General features: G+C 37.5%; 1 protein-coding gene across 10 annotated transcripts in view; it reads left to right on the top strand.

The window, feature by feature from the left end:
• The window catches only part of FOXP1 (forkhead box P1), a 630,544-nt gene that overhangs the window by 595,407 nt on the left and 12,376 nt on the right, over positions 1 to 22,761 (top strand). For 9 of the 10 annotated variants that reach the window (XM_036031548.1, XM_036031551.1, XM_036031553.1 and 6 more), the window contains 6 exons: positions 3,600 to 3,683; positions 13,461 to 13,662; positions 13,761 to 13,840; positions 14,439 to 14,540; positions 18,200 to 18,321; positions 20,084 to 20,153. In XM_036031548.1, coding sequence (XP_035887441.1) covers positions 3,600 to 3,683; positions 13,461 to 13,662; positions 13,761 to 13,840; positions 14,439 to 14,540; positions 18,200 to 18,321; positions 20,084 to 20,153 — 660 coding nt within the window. The remainder of the gene's footprint in view (positions 1 to 3,599; positions 3,684 to 13,460; positions 13,663 to 13,760; positions 13,841 to 14,438; positions 14,541 to 18,199; positions 18,322 to 20,083; positions 20,154 to 22,761) is intronic. The other variant, XM_036031555.1, reaches the window with a different exon arrangement.

The raw sequence follows: 22,761 nt of genomic DNA, 5'->3' as shown, positions 1-22,761 counted from the left end.
TTAGTGTCTCAGGTGTGCCCTGTGGTCACATCAATGTAGGGAAATCAGACCAAGCCTCATATAACCAGAATTCCATTGTATTTTTTGCCTATTCTTAGTTCCATGACCTTAGGTAAGTTCAGCTGTGGTTCTTATTTTTCCCAACTATAAAATGTGGGAATAGGGCTAGAAGACTGAAAATAGCCACCACAGTCTTGGTTTCTGTGAAATTAAATGAGTTATCTGGCTCCTTCTCACCTGTCCTCAGTAATTCTAGTATTTTTACATACCCAGAGTCCTTCATTTATTTTAGAATTTTTTCTCACAAGTGAAAACCAGTCTGTCTGACAGCATATAAAATGATCATGTTAAATGAACCCAAATCCATGTTCCCTTTTCTCTGCTAAAAGAATGTATTTAATCTCCTTAGTTTTTATCTTTGAAGATGTTGAATGGAGCTCCTAGCCTTAGGCACTTGTTGGTAGGTCTGGAGCAGTACACACATTCTGGTCATTCACAGCCTGGGCTGTCTAAAACCCACTTTGAGGCTATAGTTAATAGAAGAGGGAATGGCTTATATCAGCCAAGGGGGGAAAGGATTTGCTAGGCTGAGGGAAAGATACTGTGAGAACCGAGAACATAAATCCATACGAAATGGACTTCTTCTTTCCCGTGCTTTCTTCCATTCTTTAACACATTAAAAAATCTCTCCCCAATGAGCCCAGCTACAAACTCCATTGAACCCCAGTTATGTTGATGCGGATTCCGACATATACTTAGCCAGGAGAAATCTATATAGAATTCACTGATTTAACTTTCCCTTAAAAATCTTTTTTAACATCCTAAAGCACTAAGCTCTATGCTGAGTTTATGTGCAAGAATTTCCCTACTCTTCAAAACAGCCCTTCAGAGTTCAGAGATCATTGTTCCAGAATTACAGGAACAACTAAAGACTTACAAAGGTTACCTGCTGTGCCCAAAGTTGGGAGCTTTCACCCATTTCCACTCTACTGTCACACTACAGAACATGGTGAGAAAACTTGCTGATTTAACCCAGCACTCCCGGACGTGTGCCACTCTCTATGTCAACACCCATCCTAACCTACCAGGAAAGCTTTTAGAAAGTCATTCTCTTTGGATCTCAACAACATTAAGAAATTTTTTTTAATTTGCCAACGAAATTTTTAATTGACCTTTGAAATGAATTTTTCATCCTTTCTTTTGCTTTTTATGGGATTCAATTTATAATAGAATGCTGGTATATGCTTGCTAATATTAAATGTTTGTATTCTCATAATAATGAAAGGATGCCATGAAAATTAATGGGATGGTGAGCTCATGGAATGATGGTATAAAAGGTAATAAAGACTCTGAAAGCTTTTTGAAGGGCCAGTGAGTATTATAAATGCAAGACTAAAGAGAGGATATGGTTTCAATAGGTGTGAAGGTTTAGCCTTTGCCTAAAAAAACAAAAAGCAAACTCTGCCAGGTTTTTTTTTTCCCTTTAACTGTTAAAACACTTTGTGTCAGAGCTAAAATTGATGATAAAAACTCAAGGCTCATTTAAGAATATATTACATGCTAGTTTGCACTAATTAAACAAAAACAAAAACTTGGATCACTGCCTTTTTCTGTTACCTTGCCCATCTTTTATAGGTGGAGTTGCGGGTGAGGCAAAATCAGAAACCTGTATAATTCTCAAAATGGACGATGAAGTCTAAATAATATTCTCGTGGAAAAATAAAATGTTCCCTATGGCAATGACCTCCAGGGTTATGGGTGTAGCTATGTGTACATGTCAGGATATGTGTTTGCAGTCTTTAACTAGTAAAAGGTCAGCCTGTACACATTTCCATGCAGTATGGAGGTGATGAATCTTTTGATGCTGAGAATTTGGATTTCTTTCTACTTTGGTCTTTGTAATTACTATATCAACAATGTTTACCCCCAAATTAAGTCACAGTTAATATTCATCAGACTCTTCACCTCTCACCCTTTAATTTGTAATGTTCACTATGACAGACTACTTGTTTCCTACCTCTGCCCCATTATAATTTTAAAACAACATTTTTTAAATTAAGCATGTTTTACTTTTAACATCTAAAAATTTAGAACACTCACAAAAAAACATAACTGTAAAAAATGTCATTGCTAACATTTTGATTGTTCTAACTGAGCCACTTTGGAAAACTAAATTCCTTTAGCATTATGTTTTGTGTTCAAAGCATCATTTAGTTTGGCTGTTCAATAACTTACTGAAGAACAGAAGATGAATACCATAAAGTGGCTCCTAATATGGTATCATTTTCATTTCCTGTTTGTTGAAAGATAAATGCTAACACTGTAGGACTCACCCTGCCCCCAACCACCCCAGGAATTTATTCCTCCCTGAACCACAAGGGAATAAAGAGGAAAAAAAAAATGTGATATGGCCTTAGACAGTCATCCAGTGAGGATACCGAAAACCTTTCTTCTCTGGCTTGTATACCCCTTCCCTCCCTCTGCCACCCCAATTGCTGAAACACTTCCTCCCCTAGAAATACCTTTATTTAGAAATGTCATACTTGATCATTATTTTGAAATAATTTTAGACTTACAAAAATAATTCATGTTTGAAAGATTTAAGCTTAGTTATGTGACATAGAAGGAATGAGTCTCTCCTTAATTCTGTGTCCCTTCCTCCCACCTTCTCTTTTCCCATCTTTCCCTCTTCCCTCCCTCTCTCCCTCTCATTAATCTCTTATACATTTTCCCACAGTTCTAAGCTGTTCTCTTAACTATACCATTATCCTTTGGGGATATACTTCCCACTTCTTTCATAAAGGTACTTATTATATGTCCCCTATGCTCAGCTGTCTTGAACTATAGAAAATATTGCATTAAAAAGTCCAGGGCAAGCATAGAGCAAGTAACATCCAATAGATAGTATTTGGGTCCCTGCCATGTAATCCGATTAGAAACTCCTGTGCCTTCAGAAGACAATGTTCTGGTGATTGAGGAGATCTCCATTTTTGTTAAGATGAGAGACTAGCACATGGTATGTACTTACATATTGAATAAATGAATAAGCTTATTCTGCATACATTTGAACATGGGAACCTGTAGCCCTGTGTCTGCCCTGCTAATAACATCGCTTGCCAACACTGTCTTAATCTGCACCTACCTGTTAGGAGAGATGAAGTTAATTTTGCATAAATGTACCCATCTGTCTAGGACTGTTCCCACAACCACAGCAGATGAATTTATGAGTTTTAGCTACCTAGCTCATTTTATTTTGGCTTCTTCATGAACAACGTTGGTTAATAGGCATGATTCACTTTTTTGTCTTTTAGCTGTCTGTGTCCATAGGACTCCTTGGTGCCAGCAGGTCTAGATCTGCATAGTTAAAAGCTAAAGTCTCTTCTGTTGAGAAATCTCACACAGACACCTCCAGCTACTTGGAGTTTGGCAGTGGTCACGTAGATTTCAAAATGATGAAGCAATGAACAATATTGTGTCATGTGTGATGGTGCCATAGCTTAATTTGGAATATGTATCATTTTGGCTGTAATTATGTATAATAGTAACAGCATATTTAAATCTGTATTTGAAGAAATAACAAAGTATTTTCTCCATCCTAGCTTGCAAAAGACAAAGAACGCCTGCAAGCCATGATGACCCACCTGCATGTGAAGTCTACAGAACCCAAAGCTGCCCCTCAGCCCGTAAGTATTGAGCTACACCAAAGGGAAGAACCTGACAGCATTTCTTGTCTGCTTTCCCACCCAAAACACAGGAAGGATGCAGGCCACTCTGGTAGTGTTGAATAGTCAAGACTAAGCTGAGCTGACTGTATCTGGTAAACTTTTATGAATAGGGTACTGTGCTGGGCATTTAAGACATCGTGGGGTGATGCAGGCCCAGTCCTGGTTCATGAGGCCCAAGAAGTCAGCTCTTCTTGGGGACAGATGATAGATGCTACATTGAGGTACTAAAATATGCTGTGAGAATTCACTGGGAGAAAAGAGAAAAAAAACTTTCTGAATGGTAATGATGCAGAGAAAAGACAACCAGACCACAGAGGCAAAGACAGTGGCCTTAGGGCCCAGGGAAATGGAGGCTGTGAGCAGGAGAAAAGGAGCAAGGGCTCAGGAAGGAAACACACATCAGAGTAGCTAGAGGCTCAGATTATGGAGCACATCTAAAGAGACTGAAGTAAACACGACTCTGCAACTCAGAAACTAAATGTGGTATACTATAATTGTTTAACTTTAGGGGTCCCCCCTTTCTTCCTTGTTCCTTTTTACTTGACCTCAAGGAGGGCCATCCAGACAGAGATAGTATCAAAGTGGAAGGATGGTGTCCCCAACTGCTGTCATGGGCCTCGTTCTTTGTTTTACATGGATCTCTTTAATAGTTGTATTTCTCATATACTTATATTTCTAAAAACCTCCTAGTACCTTCAACTGGTTATTCAAAATAGAGTCGCTTTGCTTCTTGATTTTTAAGATTTGTAAAAATTAAAGGTACACTGCCTTTATTTGATTTTGCATGGAGTCACTGTGTGAAAATTAATTGAGCATTGACAATCTATAGTTGGTACCAGTAATTTTAATCAACATGCAATGATGCAGCATCATGGCAAAGGATTGGTTTATCTGTTTAGACTGATTTTTTCTATAAATAAAGCAAACATACACCCATATATGTATGATTTATGGTGATACAAATGAAACAGAGTCAGACTATTAACCAGCAAATATGGTAGCCTGCCAGGATGCAGTTGGCAGACAAAATTAATGTCTGAAACAGAACACATTACTGAGATACAGGACATAAAATCATTAAACACTTTGCACATCCATTTTTACTCGGAAAAAGCCCTTCGTTTCCATGTACTGTGAAGTAAATAGCTATAGGACTGAGTTTGCAGGCTACCAAAAAGAAAGGGGGAAAAACAAGCATAGGCCATTTAGTATGTTGTAGAATCAGTAGGCAGCTGTGCTAGTCTTGGTATTTCTATAAATTCCCCCTGTTTACAGGAATTCTAGAAATACTGTGATCTCAGTATGGTGAGGCCCTGAAATGATTGAGTTCACTAGTGGGCGTAGTCAACTCTTTAGGGAACTAATCACCTTAAAACTCTGAACATGTTCATATGGCTTCTATTTGGAGGGAAATGGTTCCTCCCAGGATGAAGGGTGTGAGTCTTTAAACCTAGCAACAAGGGAGAGAATGAGATTCTCTTCTACTTCTTCCATGGATTAAAGACAATGGTAGAATACTGTTTGGAGTCTAGAAATGGGCTTATTTTGGATCATGAGGCTTCTTGTGGGGAGGAGAAAGGATAAAACTGGAGAAAGACTTGCCAAACCCCAGGGACACTCAGTGTAAGCCTGTACAGGCCACAGAAGGGCCATGGGGAATCACCATGAGGACCAGTGCTGAGTAGCCATTGAACAGGGAAACCCAGTCCTGGAGTAAATGCACAAGGAAGGAAGGTTTATCTTGATTAGTATTAGGAAAAAAAAGGTCTTACATTGTTGAAAATTACAACTTTGAAGGGGACCTCCTACTAAATTTATTTTTAACTGCTCTATTGAAAATTCTCTACCACTAGTCAACATTATCTCTTACTAGCTCTGCACAGTATTTCTTTATTAAAAGAAATAGGCACGAATATTTTTGACTGAAAAATTAATAGCTTTTGAATTCATACACAGCAGGTTTTCTTTTGCAAAGAAGTTCAATATCGCCGCACAGCACTTCTATAACCATTTATTTAGAGTCCAAGTCAAACCTTTGACAGCTAGGGCTGAGCTACCAGCCAATATAAAGAACTCCAAGATGTAAACCAACAATGGGCCGTCTGTGTGAGGTTTGCCATTGTCAAATACATAGATTGTTTGGATTAGTTTATGTAAATGTACTGTTGTATTACCCTTTGAAAAATAAAAAGATCACATTTGTGTATGAAAAGTGGTTCCCTTCACAGGCAACATTATAAATTCCTTATCCTTTAACTTACATGTAAGAAGTAAAAATTGGTGCCTGACAAGCACATATTGTGTGACACTGCTGCTGGAATGAACCTGCCTTCTTTTCACTTATTGGAAAATAGAAAATTTTATTAGATACCATCTTATAAATCAGGAATTATTAAAATATGTATAGGTGAGGCATTGGGAAATTAATTATAAAAGGTAGACATGTAGTGTTTTGCGTAAATTTATACTTCCTTGTCCCCAAAAATGGTTAAAAGAAAAAAACAAGGGCACACACACATAGCAAACTCTTGATTCTTCCAACTTTAGTGATACAGAGCTATCTGGTGATCGAGTCTAATGTGCACAGTATTCTCCTTGCCTATAATTAATTTATTTCACCTTAAATAATAGAATGCACAGTATATGTTCAAATGCATATTCTTCTAGAATCTTTGATTTGAAGTTAAGCAATTACCAGGATTCAAATCTACCATAGTTGGGGACTTTAATATTACAGCCTTGATAGTGAGTTTGAGGTTTTTTTCTATTTCTATTTAAAAGGAACTTCATGTTTATTTTTAAATTCTTAGTTACTAAGTGATAGAATGCTGTGCTATAAACATTGCTTTTCACTCAACGCCATTTGGGTGGTAAGTGTCATTTGCTGTATCTAGTCGTCCAACCAGTCTCCATTTCATTCCATCAAAGAATCTGCCAAAACCTTCTTGGATTGTTCTTACATCAATTCATAGATGGCATTTTCTGGATGCAATTGTGGAACTTGTCTTCACGTTTGGCTAGTTAGAAGATACGCTCATCTCAGGACAGACCTTAAGTTTTTAGAAGTGGGTACAAGCTCACCCGTGCCGGGTGGATATTGGTGAACTGGAATATGAGTTTGCAGTCTTCTTAGTCCTTTGGACCCCTTCAATAGCATCCTTTTCTGCTCACTGTAAAATCTTTCAAACCCAAAATAATTATACCCACAACTCAGACTGCAGGTTGCATTTAAAATCAAGCTATTGCATCAACGAATAGTCATTGGCATGCTGCATAAAAACAGTACTAAAGTAGCTACAGGAATCCCTGCCTTTGAGGTGTTTGGAGGCTTTTGGAACAAACTAACATATAAATGCACATATACACAATTTCTTACTCTCTCACTGCATGTGTTGTGCTATGACTGAGTAGAACACTGAGCTATTTTGGTGGGGTCTAGGAAGACTTCTGGACAAAAGTAACATCAAGAAACCTAGATAAATAGGAAGGAATGGAAAGAAATCAGCTTCATGAATCTTTCCTTGGGCTAAGAGTAGGTGTGTGTGTCTGTGTGTCTCTGACAATGACTATTCCTATTCTCTGAGGAAGGTATGCAATGAGGAGCAGTATGGAGGAAGTTAAGAAATAGCCAACATCAAAGCAGGCATTTCATACTTTTCACGGTATTAAAGCTGGGCCCTGATGGAAGGGTGTGTGAATTTCCCAGGGCTGCTGCCTGTCCTAGCAGTTGAGCACATGTGATGGGAAAAGCCTTTCTAGACTTATGTTTAGAATAGTCAAATTATTGTATTTTGAGTTTTGAAAGATTCCTGTCCCATGGTAAGAGAAGCAAAAGTGAAAAATCAGACAACAGAAAACTATCATGATGAATGTGATTGATATTCTTTTGTTCCAAAGTCAATAACATTGTCAAAGTAAATACCAAACATAGTGTCTTCGTACATACTCCATGCAGAATTAGCTGAGCTATTTCCTGAGAGGGAGGAGTAATTCAATGGACAAAACAGTTACAGCAACAAAAAGAAGTGTGCCCGTGTTACAACTTTATTAAATTGTTAAGGATATTTTTAAAAGACTTCACTATCATTATGTCAGAAAAACATTGTAAATCACACTTTATAATACTGACTACATGAAAAGTATACCTTGCTTTAGGGTATTTCTACACACCAGCGCACAACCCCTGGTCCTGGAGAAACTGCATTCCTTCAGATTTGGTGGACAGGTAATTATAGTGCAGGTCATATATCTCTCCTTATGAAATGTTATAAAACACTTAGAGGAACTGGAATATTTGAAGTGAAATGCAGTATTGGATTTTCCTTTTTACACATTCTCTTTCCCTCTAACCATAGCAATTAGGACTATTTTGAAATAGTTTTAGCTGCTATAAAAACACAGTGCTCCCTGTGTGCGAGGGGGTCTTTTAACTCAGAGAAACAGCCAACCATTTGGGCCACTGCCACCCAGCTGTGGCTAAGAGACAGCGTTAAGCAGTCAGAGAAGGAGGTTCTCAAACAGACACATGTAGCTATTTTTATACACTCTTTCTCATTAAGTCTCTTCCTCAACTCAGTACCGGTGTTTTTGTTTTGCGTGCCACTGTCAGTGACACCAGCCCCTTTAACACAGTCACAGGGCCAGGCTTAAGTGGCGAAGGAAGGCAAAGCTGGGAACAAAAGCCTCCCCCTGCCACCACGTCCTAGCCTCCCACAGTCTGGGAACGTCCCTTCAGCCTCAGAAAGGCCCTGCCTGAACAAATGCGAGTGATTCATTTCTAGAAATGCCATCACAGTTAAAGCAGGACTTGAGCTGCTCAGGCCAGTAAAACCAACAGCAGAAACAGGAGTTCTGTGTGGCTGAAAGCCCCCTACTAAGCAGCAAGGTCTCTTGGTGTTTTGGTTTCAAGATTGTCTTTTGTTCTCAGAATCTGTTCTCATGTGAGACAAGAGCACAAACAAAAATAAAAATGAGTTCTTATGGGAATACTTGACGACAAGTCTGTTTCTGTCTGGGTTTGCATCAGTGGTTTGTTTATTTTTTTTTTAATAGGAATGACTCATCATCTTTAAAAGAAAGCAGAGGTTACTGTTTATAAAGTAAAGATTGATTTTTGCAAAAGGGCTAAGCAGAATATTAGGTAGTGAGACAGTTACAATAGCTGGGCTGGTAAGATTCCCAGGACAGTCCTTCAGTGATGATGGTACATATAAATTAAAAAAATAAAATCCTACAGCAATTTTGAGTGACATAAAATTTAACTTTTGGCCAGACTTCAAAGAGATTATCTTTGCCCAAATCATCACATGGTGGAAACTTGCCATGTAGAAAATATCAGAGTTACTAACTTTTCTAAACATAGCAACTTCTTTTTAAATAGAAAATGAACACAATAAGAAAAATACAAAAAGAAACCCTCCCAGTTCAATCCCTTCCTGCTCCATGCCCTAGAAAAAAATTATCTTTTGAAACCTTAGCTACAGTCAGAAATACAGAGCACATATGCTTTCATTTCAAATTGATGATTATATTAAGATTTGGTAGTTTACAATTAAGATGAATATTTCAAGATTATAGAAAAACCCACACTATTCCCGATTTGCTCTTCTGAGTCTGTAATTAATTTTTTTGTCCACTGTCTTCAGACAGACCTTAATTAAAAGAGCAGATTTGAACACAGCCTGTTTTGAACCCTTCCCCTTGCTTGTCTTATCTGTCCCTCGTGACCTTCCTCCCCAAGATGGCTTCTCCTCAAGACAAGCATGTGATCAGAACAAAAGTTTAGAAGTAAAGAAACTTCTATTGCAGTTGACAAGGTTGACATTTCATTAACTTGTTGGTTCAGCCTTCAAATGATCTCGCACGGCAGAGCACCCTGTGTTTGGAGTTTACAGCCTTTTGTTCTCTCTTCTCTCACAGGCTACAGTCATGTTTAATTTGGAATCTGGGCTCCTTTGGCAAATTAGCAATTAGAACAATTTTGTGGGAATATGTATATGTGTCATTAGTTTTCCTGCAAATTAATAGCAAGGGCAGAGGTCAGGCAGAAATTTTCCACTTGACTGCAGTCCCTCTATTGAGACTTGGCATTTGGTGTTGGAATGGCCACAGCTGCTCTCCGCCACCCTCTTCCTCTAGGAACTGTCTTTTAATTAGTTTACCTCATAGCCATCATTACAAATATTACTGCCTCCCCTCCTTGAAATAAAATTACTGTTTCTGCAAAATATTCCAGTGACATCTTGCACCACTGCACATTGATGGTGGGGTCAGTCGAATGCAGCATTTAATCATTAGATCAACTCCATCCTCATCTCCTAATTAGAGTCTTTACAATACATTTTTATCTGGTAATTAGCTCAGATTGGCTGCTTCCTCTGTGGCTTATTAGAGACAGCCCAGCAGTGGGTGTGGATCACGGTGTCATTTGTCAAGTCTAGGAAGCCTCCTCTCTGCTTTCTTCTGGCTAAGTGTTTATTGCTACTGATGTTCAAAAACCTCCATATAATTCTAGTATATTTCTTTCTTCGTGGATCATGCTAACCTGGAAAACTTTTATTTTTCGCTGCTATTGTTTTGGTGGGAACGTTCCAAGTGTTGAGACCTTTGTGAAAGCTGTAAGAGTCAGACTCTCCTTACATTTTTGTCATCGTCATATGTGACTTGTCTGTCACTGTTGCCTGTGAGCACCCAGAGATGGATTTCACTTCCTGAGTGTTTACATGAGATTTGGTGTTTGGCAATTAGAGTAGAACCCAGTAGACTTGGTGATCTTTTCCACAAAACTGGAAAGGAGCACACGTATTTTTTAAAGATGTTGTATTTATATTAAAATTTCATGCCCTGGCTGGCATAGCTCAGTGGATTGAGCGCAGGCTATGAACCAAAGTGTCGCAGGTTCGATTCCCAGTCAGGATACATGCCTGGGTTGCAGGCCATGACCCCCAGCAACTGCACATTGATGTTTCTCTCCGTCTGTTTCCCTCTCCCTCTCTCTCTCTCTCTCTCTCTCTCTCTCTCTCCCCCTCCCCTCTCTACAAATAAATAATATATTTTTAAAAAAAATTTTCATAACATTTTTAAGAAAGTTACGGTATTTAGGGTAATGTCTGTAAACTGAAAAGAGAGGCCAGAAAGTCAAGTTAGTCCTCAGAATGGTTTTAAGGTGGTTGGCACATTTTCCTTGGATCAGTGCCTTCATTTGATGGTAAGCTCTTCAAGGACAGCAATTGCATGTTCTGTTTAATATCAAAGGCCCCATATTTGCTCAGGATGTTACTGTATGTTATTCAGAAGCAGGGATAACTGAATCCTTTCCAAAAATGAGCCTGCAGAAAAATAAAACTGGTTAGTTTTGTTTTGTTTTGTTTTGTTTTCCCTCTTTACCTGGGCATAAGAAGTCTGTCCAAAAGGCCTAGGATCACAAGTGCATGTTTGACTTTGGGTCCAGGTTGTGAATATGGGCAAGTTATTCAATCTCTCATGAGTCTCAGTTTGCTTATCTGTAAAATATGAGTAATAACATCTCAAGTGTTAGTGGTAGTATGAGAATTAAGTAAAAACCACACAGTGGCAAGTTTACAACTTGGTTTTTACACATGGTATCCATGGTTTTCCAGAGGATTCTGATAGTCTTAAGCGTAGCACCTCTGAATTTTAAGAGTTATAAATTTATGAGCTTTAGACTTTCATGCACTTATTTTCTTGACTCTTTGAGCTGATGCTTATACACAGTTTTTGCACATGGTCAGTGATAAAGGTTTGAGGCAAAGAGATCAGCCCCAGCCTTCCCACTTGGCTTCTCTGCAGCCTCCCCTATTGCTCTGTTCCGTAGCTGCTACTCTGAACTGCAAGCACTCAGTTTGCAGATGTGCATCATGAAGTCAGGTTTCCAGCACTAATAAAACATGTCCTCTTGGCACCTGCCCAGCTTGACTGGAGATTTGTTAGGGCAGAGCAGTGTCCTTAGCTTGTTCTTGTCAGGCATAGGGGTACAGGTCAGGGATCTTCGGTTGACAGAGTCACCATTTCAAGGGAAGGGAAGAATAAAAAAGAAAGCACAAATAAAGCTGGAACCCAACATTCAGTTTCCAACACTATGTTTACATTTTGCCATTCCTATTTACCTAACGATATTTGATCTTCCTTTTTCTTCAAATTCATTGCCCTTTTATGGAATTTCTCTAAACATATAAGGCAGAGAAGTTTTTCATGGCCTTTTCATTACTAGAGTATGAGCAAGGTTGAGTCGTCTTGATAAATTGGAACTCTCTTTTAATAAGTTCTTTGATTATGATCTCAGAGGAATCTCATTTTGAATACCTTCCACAAATAATGCCTTGTACTAGAACTATTGTGATGGTGAAACAGCCTTATTTTGTTAAGTGATTCGAAATATGGCTTGAGAAAATGTTATCAAGTAAGCCTATTCTGCTGAAGTTTTTTGGATTTGGGCCAACTGTACGTATCTGAGTTAGCAATTCTGTGTAAACTGTAATAAATATGTTGAAAATCATCAAGTTCTTCAGCACAGCCAGACTTAATATTTCCATAACAACAGATTTGGGGAAAGTGGGGGTAAGGGAATAAGCCTCTTTTTCCAGTATTAAAAAGGGAAGTACTCAGGGTGAAATTTAAGTTGATAGACACAAAGAAAGAATCAAAACAGTACTATTAATTTTTCTGTGTATTACTTCAAATAAATGGTATTCATTTTCTTACTTGATGCAATAGATTATTACAGTATAGAGTGGAACAAAAGTGTGTTTACAGTTGTTTGTGAAACATAGAGTTTCTTCTTGTGTTATTATTTATTAACTATTTTCCATACAAACAACTACAAAACCTACTTTTGTCCTATGCTGTATATTGGTGAATATTTGTAACTTGAAGGGGAAAACTCATCAAAAATTTTATAGTTCCATATCTCTCATATGCCATATCCTCATTAGTATATTCCAACCCCATGTTTGATAGAGTAGTCAAGATTACATATAAAGCTTTCAATGATTAGTCTCTCCTGGCCGATAGAACAAAAGGACAGCTTACTGGATCAATGTAACTTGTTTTAATTCAGTCACAAGTCAAACATACTTGTAGTAGTTCCCATATAAGATGTTTTATTGTGAATATTAGTAGCATGTCTCTTTGCTGTGCAACATGATAGAGGCACTGCTGACACATGACTAAGTTTAAATTCATTAAACCTAAAGGTTTTATTATTAAAAATTAAGTGAAAACAGCCCTGGCTGGTGTGGCTCAGTGGATTGAGTTCCAGCTCATGAATGGAAGGGTTGCTGGTTCTATTCCCAGTCAGGGCACGTGCCTGGGTTGTGGGCCAGGTCCCCTGTAGGGGGCACATGAGAGACCAGCCACACATTGATATTTCTCTCCCTCTCTTTCTCCTTCCCTTCCCCTCTCTCTAAAAATAAACAAATAAATAAAATCTTTAAAACAAATTAAGTGAAAACGGCTACTCACTTGTTCTATATATAGCACACTGCAGAAAGTCTTGTTGCAGAGTTCAGGTCTAGATCCACAAATCCCAGCAAACTACTGAGTGAGTTGTGTTTACATGGGAACTCACCTCATATTTCAGTTGATTAGAAACATCTACTTAGAGAAGTAAAACTAGCCAGGCATCCCCTCTGTATTATTCTTGCTATAATTGAGTTGCTTTCCTAGTTGTTCTGTATTTTTTTTAAAGGTCTTCTAAGAATTGTTCTTTTCTTACAGCTGAATCTGGTATCGAGTGTCACACTCTCTAAATCTGCATCAGAGGCTTCTCCACAGAGCTTACCTCATACTCCAACTACCCCAACTGCCCCCATCACTCCCAACACCCAAGGACCCTCCGTCATCACCACCACCAGTATGCACACGGTGGGACCCATCCGCAGGCGGTACTCAGACAAATACAATGTGCCCATTTCTTCAGGTAGGTAGTCTATTTCTGCCTCACGTAAAATTGCAACATGCAATTTTTGTAAACCAGCCTCAAATGTCATAATTAACAAGACGATGATTCTTATTTAGCAGATATTGCGCAGAACCAAGAATTTTATAAGAATGCAGAAGTTAGACCACCATTTACATATGCATCCTTAATTAGGCAGGTAAGTAAATAACACATACAAAGTTATATCAAAAGGTATACGTGTACATGGATATATTGTATTGATGAAGTAGATTTAAAACCATTTAGAATGCAGGCATGCTAAAACCTTGTCTATAAGGTTTTTTAAAACTGAAATATATAACATAATTGCTTTTGATTAAGTATTACAATACGATGTGATTATTAGGAAATTCATTTCACACAACAGTGAAAATGAGCCTGTTTAAAGATGGCAAGTCAATTATCACAAGCTACAGTAATCTCTGATCCCTAGAATTAATCTGAGCTCTAAATAATTACTGAGCTTTAATCAGTTAGTGAAATGTTTTGCATTTCTCTTTGATTCTTCTTTATGAATGACTAATAAATTAATATTTCTGTATGGAAACAGAAATAAAAATTCAAAACAATTAGATAATTTCATTTTGAGTTTTACTATTGAGCTGTTAAATACAACCATTAATCTGAGATCATTTTGTAAAACCTTTCTTAGGATTTAGCTCTGAAACATGGTTATTTTATATTTTCAAGAAACTGTTTAATGACAGTTCTGCTGACTTGGTCATAAATTATCTTCTGTTACTTTGACTTCACAGGCCATTCTTGAATCTCCAGAAAAGCAGCTAACACTAAATGAAATCTATAACTGGTTCACACGAATGTTTGCTTACTTTCGACGTAATGCGGCCACGTGGAAGGTAATCTTTCTCACAGGCCTGTTCAGTCTTGATCTTACCATTTCTAGAAGAAATTCTGTTGTTGCAAAAAAATGCAGTTGTTGTAAGTTATGTTAACATTTTTTGATCCACTCAAAGAGTCTAATTTATAGTAATAGTTGCTTAAGAAAATAGTTCCATTGTGGTTAAAACACTGGGATTTAAGATTCCCATTACATTGTCATCAGACATTTGGATGGACCATCCAATAAAACAGCCCCCTCTGGTTGGAATATGTAGGAGAAAGGAGCACAGGGCACTGTTGCCCTCATTTTGAGGTTGTCCTATTACTTAACACAAACATCATGCTTTTATGTCTTTAGCCACCACCAGTATTTGCAGTGATGCATAGATAATTTGTTATGCCATTAAGAACCTGGAGAAATGATCAGACAAACTTGATATAACTTTCTTTGGTTGTATAAAATCTCCTTATCCCAATTAGTGAAGGAAGCTTTGCAATCCAAGCACTAGCACTATATGTGGGAATTATTACAGGAGAACACAATACTTGATTAATTTTTTTGTTTTTTTAAGTCAAGAAACTGTCATATTCTGGGGAAGAAAAGTAGCTTTGGAATTATATAACTTCACTTTACCCCCATTTGCTTTAAAACAGGTCAAAGTCCATAGGTCCATGTTGGATACCCCCAACAAAGTGTGAGGTCACATGACATACCTCATTTTTCAGTTCAGCAATTGGTTCATAGATTCTGTTAGTATTTATTCTGATGTGTTAGATGAAACCTTCACAAATTTTTGAGTTTTCCCACTTTTTTAATTTCTTAGTTTCTGATATTAGTGTACAAGAAGGCAGGCACAGTATAATATTTGTGAGAGGTTTGGTTTTTTTTTTTTTTTTTGCATTTTTACTACCTAGAACTCTTATATTCCCTAAAGTCTAAAACATTTAGATACATTTAAAATGAAAATATTGTAGTGTATTTTTACATGTCATTGTTTTAAATACAATAGGGATTTATTATGGGATATAAGGAAATTTTGTTTTACTTAAAATAAATGTCTTTATTGTTACTTCTTTAACTTAATATGGGAGAAAAACAAAAGCAAAAACAAATCATATTTTCTCTGTTACATTCTTGATAAATTAGCATTTTAAAAGAAAATGAATATAATGGTAGAATTAATTCATCAAATTTACAGAGCTATGGATATCTATGTGGCCTAAAATGTCTTTATTATTTCCATTAAGATACATGGGCAGTGAAGGCAACCTGTGTTTAAAATTCTACCCTCTTCCTCCACCTGCCTTGGGAGGTAAAATACAAAGTTTAGCTATGAATACTTTTCAAAATTTAGAAAGTATGGTGTGAAGCAGACATTTTCTTCAAATTACCTTGTATAAATAGCAAATAATCACATTTAAAAAGAATTATCAGTTGTGAATATGATACTTAAGCTCAGGTCTTTAAGTTTAACGTTTTCATTTTTGCAAACTATAGAAGAAAGTGTTGTTAATATAAGTAATCCTAAATGAAGTACTTAATGATTCACCAATATATATAATCTCCTCTACGTGTCCTTATTTGTATTATGATCTTAGAAAAAAGATGAAATGTCCAGCTAAAGTGATGACTGACAAGAGCATATTCATCTTTTGGGGGACTCTTGATTTCTAGTTGCTTTTGCTTAGATGTACAACATCTTTGAAAACAAAACTTAAGTTTTGACCTTACATCTTTACTTACATGGTTATGTAGTTCAGACAGATATAAAGCATTCTTTCTTCCAGACATGGCTCCTTTAGATCTTTTCAGTTCTGTACATTTTGCTGCTTACTTTAAAACATCAAACAGTGATTAAGATGAGAAGTAATGTGGATTTCTTTCCCAGTTATGTCTCCTGTATGTATACATGTTCAGTCTGTTTTGTTTTGTTTTTTTTTTAATGAAATTTGGGTGTATTTATTTCCAACTCCTCAGTGTTGTTCTAAGAGATAACAGTGGATGCTTAGCATCCTTGTACTGTACCTGTGTACACTATAAAAAATAGGTTTATTTAGAGACCAGACTACAATTTATGTGCAGAGAAATTGGTCTTACTAAGTATAATTATAACATGCCAAATGTTTTTCAGAGAGTTTTGTTTTGTTTTCATGCAAAGCTAGCAAACCTGTTTGTGAATCAGGGTATCTTTTCACTGTCACCTGGGGTGTCTTGAACCTACCCCAGTTATGCTGACATTGCTCAGAAGCTCCTTGAGAATTCATCATGTGGATTTTCCTTGTGGGCAGGTTCATCAGGCCATGTAATAAAACTAGTCTGATTATCTTATAAACACTTCATATCAGAAAAGAAAAAATTCATTATTATTTAGTTTGACTCATCAGAGTTACCAATGGTGATTATTCAAAAATTGAAACCCTTCTCAAAATGTTAAGATTTCTCATTTGAAGGCTAATTTAGAGAGGAAATAATTGCAAATGGTAGAATGGGAGGGGTACAAAATGTTTGAGCAATAGCAACTTTAATGGAATTGAGTAAAGGGATTGAAGCAGGGTATCTGAAGTGTGATATAGGCATCAACTTCTCATGCCACTGTCACCTGCATATGCCTTATAAGAAGAAAGTTTGAGTAAATGACATGTGTCTCTTTGTAATGTCCTCATGTCTGTTTTTAAGCCTGGATCAGTAAGTTTAATAAGGAGAACTAAAGAAAGGAAGGCATGCTTGTTATTGGATCCAGTAAGAGTTGTGGATTTTTCTGGAATTCAAAGGAGAGATGAGATGTTAGAAGCTTTTCAACCCTCAGTTGACATCCTTCTTTCTGATAGATTATAGATGTCACAGGTTTCTGCTTAGGAATGAACAGTGATGACTTTTTTTTTAACCATAGGAAAGAAACATGTGTCTGTTGAAACCATTAATGCAGGAATATCATCATTTTCCCATTGAGAATTCTACTCATATGTTCCTTTGGCATTTTCTCAGTTAATTAAGGTGCTTGCCCATAGTAAGGGCCAATTTCTATATAGATTCCGGAGGGTAACACATAACTTGATGATGGATACTGATCCACTGGGGGTCATTTCATCCCCTGCTTCTGTCAGCTACAGGAGGTGATACTCTCAATGGTAAAATCCAATTTAGGTTTCTTCTTAATACATCTGAGAAAACCCATAGAAGATTTTAAAGTCAAAACTTTAATAAACAAAAGGAATGAGAACAAAATATATTGAATAATAATAATTGAGTCTTCACCTTTTGTGGTTTAAAACATAGAAACAAACTGCCCTTTTTATGGGAGGTAAGTGAATTTACAGGGTCAATTATATGCTGTACATGTTTCCTTATTTTTAAGTCATATTAACAATATTTTCAGATTTTTACTCTGAAATCTATTTTGGGCTTATAAACATATTAAAATTTTTTTCTTCTGGATTGCTATGACCAGAGGGAGATTAGACTAAAATGCCAAAGTACAATTTATGGTTTTAGGTTTTTAATCTTTGCTTTTGGACAAGGCACTCTTGACCACAAAAAAAGGTTGTCCACGGGGGTGGTTGCTATAGCTCTTGGGGATGGTTTTACAAATGTGGACTGTTAGGCTGAATTTACTGCTGTTTTTGGAGTCTTTTCTTATAGAAAATGTAAATGTTCTCTCTTTTATACTTGCTGCAGAATGCAGTGCGTCATAATCTTAGTCTTCACAAGTGTTTTGTGCGAGTAGAAAACGTTAAAGGGGCAGTATGGACAGTGGATGAAGTAGAGTTCCAAAAACGAAGGCCACAAAAGATCAGTGGGTACGTCCACCGTGTTTGAACTTCTCAGCCCAGCTTGGATTGTGCTAACAAGTGTAACATAGAGGCTTTGGCTGCCAGATGGTGTTAGACCAAAAGACTGGTCTCACGTTGTCTCAGTTAAGGGAAGCAAAAAAGCATTTCATCCCTCCTGTTTTGTATGCCCACCAGTCCCCGCCCTGCTTGCCAGTCTTTGTTGCATCACATGCTAGTAGCTTTTAGGTGGCAATGCATATTAACCCTCACAAACCATTTGCTTATGCTTATTGCATTTTATTTTCTTTTTCCTGTTCCCTGTATTGGATGTCTGTTCTACCCCCAACCCCGTCTCCTTTTGTTGCCACCTCATCTCCTTTGCTGCTGCTCCTATCCCAGGGTGCCATTCGCACCAACCTCTCACTGCATAAGTGCTTTGTCAGAGTAGAGGATGAGTTTGGGTCCTTTTGGACAGTTGATGACGAAGAGTTTAAACGTGGCCGCCATATTCAACGAGGCCGTCCTCGCAAATACTGCCCCGATGAAAACTTTGACGAGCTTGTCGCACAGTAAGAGCCTTTACTTGCTTTTGTTTTTTTTTTCTGCTGTTGCTTTGGCTTTGCATGGTTGACCCATCCCATGTAGTTTTGCATTTCACCAAGTAGCAGTGCCACAGCTTTCTGCAACAGAACTGAATTGTATGATTTGTACATGTATATTTCTCGTTTCTCTGTGGAACACCAGTGCCTTGAATAATGCTTTTTTGATGTCTTTAATGCAAATACTGGTTATGTTTTGATTCAGCAGCATACGGGGACCCTGTAACTAAATACTTCTGTGTGTAATTGTAATTCCTCCAAGGAAAAAGGAAGTTTTTATTTAGAGTTAATATGTGTATTTGGGTAAATTTCTTCTAATTTTTGCTTATATAATAATATAAATTTAGTGACATGTTTGATTAAAATGCTTCACACTTAGGATAGAAATGGGTAACAGCACCTGTAGTTCCTTTAAATGCCACCAGTAAATGGAAGTCCTTTACTACCAAAAGCCCCTCTCTCCCCACAGTATCTCCTCTCTGCTTATTTGGCATTTTTACTCTTACCAGGCTAGAGATGTTCTTAAAACAGCGTCATGTCTTCAGTTAGCAGACACGCTATACAAAAAAAAATATATATATATTTATTTATTTATTTTCCCATACCCTCCTAGATTTGGCTATGCAAAAAAGCTTCAGCCCAACCCCCTGGCTTACTTAGCAATGACCATCTTTTGGCATACCCTGTTCTCTATTTTCCTTTAGCAAAAATGTCCCTTGGAGATCTTCATTAGGAGCCACCATGCCATTTCTCTAGCAGTAACTCTACAATTCAAATCATGGAGAGATGTAAGAGCCAACATTGTGCTAGCTCGCCCCCAGAATGCTACAGTCAGCTCCCTGACTCCCCAGGCCAGTACCCAGGCTGCTTTTGCTTTTCTGTGAGAGTAAGGGAAGCTGTTACAGATTGGCAGAGAGGTCACTATTTTGATATAAATATTGTTCAGTGGTTGGACTGCCCATTACTTAAGCCAGAATTTTATGTCCAGTTTCCTTGAAGAGCATAATCTATATTCCCAGAGGTGTTTACACAGACCAGCCCAGTAAAGCCAGAAAACCTAACTTCTCTTTGGTTTTGATAGTGGGGGAAATTTCTGATTTGGAAGGTTACCAGGAAGCGTAAACAAAATTTATCTGGGAACTCAGGGGTTGCTTGCATTTAACTTGGAGTTTTTTCTTTTTCTTATGCAGTAATCCTTCCCTCATTAAAAACATGCAGAGCAGCCACGCCTACTGCACACCTCTCAATGCAGCTTTACAGGTAAGATTAACGGCTGTCCCGAATACATGGCAGAGGCACATGTCTCCCCCACTCATTTCAAAATATATTAGCCTCACTCTAATTAGATATTAAATTTTAATTCCGTTAAACTTTTTTCTTAAGTGCACAAAGCATCGTCCTCCCTGGAGGCAAACACATCGGCTGCTTCAGCATTAGCAGGATGCTTAGCATTTTGAATATTGTGGCAAAAAAATTAAAAGTTCACTTATTAATATTTATCAGCAGTATCATAATTTCCATCCTCTTATTTCAGAATTTCACTTGAGGCAAAAATACCACAAGTGTAATTACTCTAGCACAGCTATTAATGTGCTGGATGATAGGCCACTAGATCACATGACCTTCTATTGTTCACAGGCTTAAAGGGAAAGCTGAGCTTTTTATTTCTTCTTTTAAAGTCTGTTTTAGCATCATTTTTTTTTTGTCTGAGGTGGAGGATGCTTTGTAATAGTAAACTATTTTTGTTTAAATGCTAGAAGTGTTAAAGAAAACTCTTTAGGATTCCAGCAGATATCTCAGATCCCATAGTGAGCACACAGAACATTACCTTCTGACAGCAAGCCCAGGGCAGGAACTGGTGGTACTGTGGTAGGAGAGGAATGACCCCTTGCACTGAGCAGGAGGGAGATTACCACACTAACATGAGTTACAAGGGCGGTGTCTGCATCTTGCAAGCCTTTTATTCACTGTATTCCTCAGTTACCAGATAGTAAAGTCATTTCATAAGTCCACAAGAAGACTGAAGTACCACCTCATTAAAGTACCTGGGTAGTATTCAAGCCTCTTTCAGGATTTCACAGGCAGGCTTTCCCTTTGGCCAATGTTCCTGATTGATTTTGACCTTGCCTACCTTATTCTGGAACAGAGGCCTAGGGACTCGCGGTAACTTTTAGATGACATATTCTATAGATTGAGCTGGCATACGTGACCTAATACTATTGCAGACCTTCTCTGCAATAGTATCAAGCAGAGATTTCCAAGGGACATTTTTGCTAGCATGCATTCTTGATGGGGACTGTGTCACCCTAAAACTGGTACTTAGCTATTACAATGTCTTGTGTCCCCTCCAGCAGGCATTGTACATAAACAGATATTCAGACTTCATGAGGGGACAGCATGAATAGAGAAGCTAAAGTCTAAAAAAGGCTCTTTATAGGATGATAATTAAAGAATGGTTGAGACACTTGGTATTATGGGAATGGGGTGCGTTAAAGAGGAGACAGTGATGGCTTTGCTATGCATTAAACAAATATTTATTGAGCACCTACTCTGTATCGTACAAAATTATTTTCCCAGATCACTCAGCAGAGGCTTCAGGCTCCCAAGAATGGATGACATGCCTTTTACACAGTTTCAGTGCGGAGGCAAATTCACTGAACTTAGCTTTTCAGTAATTATATTTATTTATTCTTAGCCTGACCCAAATTTAATAGGAGGAAGTACTCTCTGCATTTTTTTTAATTACTTGTAGTTTACACAGTAACTTTAGAAAAGCAAATGAAAGCATGCTTAGATACCACAACTGTAAATACCATTCATTAGTAACTTATTTTCCCTGAAGTCTCATGAAGTGTGAATTTAAAGGCTGCTCTGCTGTCTCTAGAATAGTATTAAGATTATAAGCTCATTTTACATTCATGAGGTAGAAAGGGTTAAAAAAAAGGCAGTGATCCTCCATCCTCTGGATTCCCTTAACTGTATAACTAATTTCATTTAGAATGCTCTATCATTGCATAGCTGTTCAAGTTTCATCTTTAAAACATTTGTTTTTTGCATCCTCTGCACCTTTCCTTATTTTTTAGTGAGAGCCCAAAATGCTGCTGCATTTTCCAAGAACATTTTATGTCCATAATGAAGTAAGGTAAATCATTTGGTACAATTTCATATTGAGGAGTGGTCCTTTCTCTGTCCTCTGTCAGTTTGGATCCATGGTCAGTAGACAGTCTCATAAGGGAACTTTCTGCTGTGCAAATTAAATAAAGATTCTACCAGCAGGCCTTCCTTTCCATTATTGCCCATTTCCATTTTTCAAGACAAGTAAAAATAATAGTGGAATAACATCTTTAAAAGATTACTAGAGTAACATAATGCAAGATGTACAATATATAAAACAGGACAGCAGAATCTACTACAGAAATAAAACACTGGACTTGGGACAGATTGCATTATGCTTTGAAAAAGTATAGTAACTAAGGGTAACTGTAAAGCTTCATATTTATAGACTGTCTTTTCCCTAGGGACCTCAGAGTGGTTCACATTCCAGGAGCAATGGTACTTACGGACTTTAGCACCATGAGTTAAGCACCTTCGTTTTCTTGGCAGAGGTGCCAGTTTGGTACAAAACCACATACTGTGCACAGGGTCATTTAAACAGTTAAGTCCATCATAAAAATTGTAGCCCAGCTGTTCCTTAAGTGGACATCAACTAAAAAAGGAACCACTTGTTTAGGCATAAGCATTGGTGGAGATTTTTCTAACCTTGAGTGGGTTGCTTAGATCACTCACTCAACAAAGAATGTTCAAGTGGCTCTATTATGTATCAGGCACGGGGTTCTCTTTGCAGCCCATGAATTATTTTTTAAATGGA

This window comes from Phyllostomus discolor, chromosome 7 (assembly GCF_004126475.2).
Source record: "Phyllostomus discolor isolate MPI-MPIP mPhyDis1 chromosome 7, mPhyDis1.pri.v3, whole genome shotgun sequence".
NCBI classification, from domain to species: Eukaryota; Metazoa; Chordata; class Mammalia; order Chiroptera; family Phyllostomidae; genus Phyllostomus; species Phyllostomus discolor.
This window is presented reverse-complemented; position numbering and strand designations above follow the sequence as displayed.